The 2372-nt window shown below is 27.7% G+C and overlaps 1 protein-coding gene across 10 annotated transcripts in view; it reads right to left on the bottom strand.

Moving 5' to 3' along the window:
* Positions 1-243: 243 nt before the first annotated feature.
* LOC107469499 (cytochrome P450 90A1) overlaps positions 244-2372 on the bottom strand; it is a 20373-nt gene continuing 18244 nt past the window's right edge. The window contains exons 5-9 of one of the 10 annotated variants that reach the window (XM_052255836.1): positions 1552-1601; positions 1362-1440; positions 814-920; positions 605-735; positions 245-518 (exon numbers count right to left, since the gene is read on the bottom strand). In XM_052255836.1, coding sequence (XP_052111796.1) covers positions 410-518; positions 605-735; positions 814-920; positions 1362-1440; positions 1552-1601 — 476 coding nt within the window. In that variant the 3' untranslated portion in view covers positions 245-409. Of the gene's footprint in view, positions 519-604; positions 736-813; positions 921-1361; positions 1441-1551; positions 1639-2372 lie in introns of all 10 variants that reach the window. The other 9 variants (XM_052255832.1, XM_052255838.1, XM_052255834.1 and 6 more) reach the window with 9 other exon arrangements.

The following is a 2372-nucleotide window of genomic DNA, read 5'->3' as shown; positions in this document are numbered from 1 at the left end:
TCTCATCAACATGTTAAATTGAATATTTATAAGAATTAGACCTGAAAAATCATGTCATATTCACAGGATTGTGTGAAAAAAAATGAAAATTCTCCTAATGACCAGCAGACACAAATTCACCACCACGTCTTAATATTTCTCTTAATATTAGATTAGCTTGCTTTGTGCAGTGGACTAACAAGTACGCGAAGGCTTTTAAATAATGATTTATTGTTGGTATACTCTACTAGACATGAAAGAATCATCTAAAGTCATATCTTAAAAGCCAACATGCAAGTAGATATAATAATAATAATTTTATTATTGTTCTTATTTATTACATAATAATGAACATTAACAGCTTAAACTGATCTACAATCTAAGATTCTTGTTCTTTCTTTCCTCTTCTACATGGTGCTCTTTCATGGGGCTATATACAAGGACTTGACTCCTCCCTACGCTTCACTATGATGGGATACCTCTTCTGTGTCCTAGTCGTAGGGAAGAACACCAACCTATCTTCCTCAGCAGGTACCCAACTGCCATTATAACATAATATCGTATTAATAATGTGAATTACATCTTTAAAGCAGCAAAGAGAGACAAAAATAACTAATTATTATACCTGAAGATGGTGATGAAGCGATGAAGGAAGACGGAAAGAACAACCCTGGCAAGCTCATAGCCAGGGCATAGCCTTGGCCCTCCTCCAAATGGTGTGTATACATTTACAGGAATCGTTGCCTCTGAGTTATTCTGTCAAATATTTTCGATCAAAATTATTTGAACAAATAAAATATTAGAAATCAAACAACAAAAGGTGTATATATGCACCTGCCATCTCCATGGATTGAAGCTGCGTGCTTCTTTGAAATGGTTTGGGTTAAGATGTACAGCACGAAATGATGCAAATACCTTCCATCCCTTTGGAATTGTGTAACCTATTATTGCAAGCCAAGCATTCAAAACTATGGTGGAAAATCAACGACGAATGTATGTTATATCTACCACTTTGTATATAATTTTGTTTACCTTTTACTTTTGGTATTAAACGTTTGTATTTTATACTATAAAAAATGTGTCAAGAAAAAAAATGCAAATATCATTTCTTGAAATGTGAACTCTAATATAGTTCTTTTCATTTTGGTCTTTATTGACCATTTTTTGGTATATCTGTATTTGAATATGGATTGAAATATACTGATTAAAAAAACAGAGAATTGAAAAAATAAGAGAAAATTGTTAGTAACTTCAACTCGTAAATTTTTTCAACAACAGTATACCAAAAAATGACAATATAAGATACAAGAAAGACAGAAGAGGGAACATAATATAACTGATGGTGAAAGTAGTGCATGAAATTTCTTTTTTAAGTAATTTACCATTTATATTTATGTCTGTGGTTGCTCTCCGGAATATTCCACCAATTATGTTCGCCATCCTTAAGGTCTCATTCACAACCTACATTGCATGAAGCCATGAACCGCATCCACAAAGTTAAAATTTAGAGATAGGACAATTGCAAAAACAACATAAATATTTTGATACAAATTCTTTCTGTTAATTACTTACGCATTGAGTAAAGATCATTGACTTGTAATCTGACCATTCAAGTGGTGCATCTGTTTTACTCTTTGATCTGATTCGGTCATGCTCTTCCTATTATATATATATATATATAGTTTGTGGTAGCTTAAAAAGGGTAGGTACTTATAAAATATTAATAATTTTATATTAACAAAAAAAATTGAGCACAGTAATACTGAAAAAGAAAAAAAAAGTAAAAAGAAGAGAATGTCGTAAAGAAGATTATTAAAAAAAAAAGTGGATGTAATATTTGAATACACAAACAGATTTTCCTTATTTTAATATTAAGATCTAATCATAAGTACCAGTATTCTCTCTATTTTTAATTAACTGTCTATTTTTAAAATTTTATTTTTTCTCATAAATAATAATATTTATATAACACATCAACGTTAATTTAATTTCTTTTTGTAGTCATACCTTTTAACAAACACAAAAATATTATGTATACACAAAAACAATTATTAAATTAAATGTCATATATATTTTTAATATATATTTTGGATTGATATATATTTTATATAAATAATTTAATAATTAATTTTTTGTGTTCATTTATAATAATTGAAACAAATATATGAAAAAGAATAACGATATAAAATAATTGGAAAGAATAATTATTAGATTAGTACTACTGAAGAAAAATTATGTTATATACCCATAAAAAAAGTGTACGAAGGAACGATTAATTTAAAGGTTTAGTTAATATATACTATTTTTTTTTTGCGATTAGTTAATATATGTCTTTGGAACACATAATAAAATTATCAATATATTTATTATGTATTTATTAAAATAAATTATAT

Source organism: Arachis duranensis, chromosome 10 (assembly GCF_000817695.3).
Source record: "Arachis duranensis cultivar V14167 chromosome 10, aradu.V14167.gnm2.J7QH, whole genome shotgun sequence".
Taxonomy (NCBI): domain Eukaryota; kingdom Viridiplantae; phylum Streptophyta; class Magnoliopsida; order Fabales; family Fabaceae; genus Arachis; species Arachis duranensis.
The sequence above is the reverse complement of the archived record's forward strand: the minus strand, read 5'-3'. Positions and strand labels throughout refer to the sequence as shown.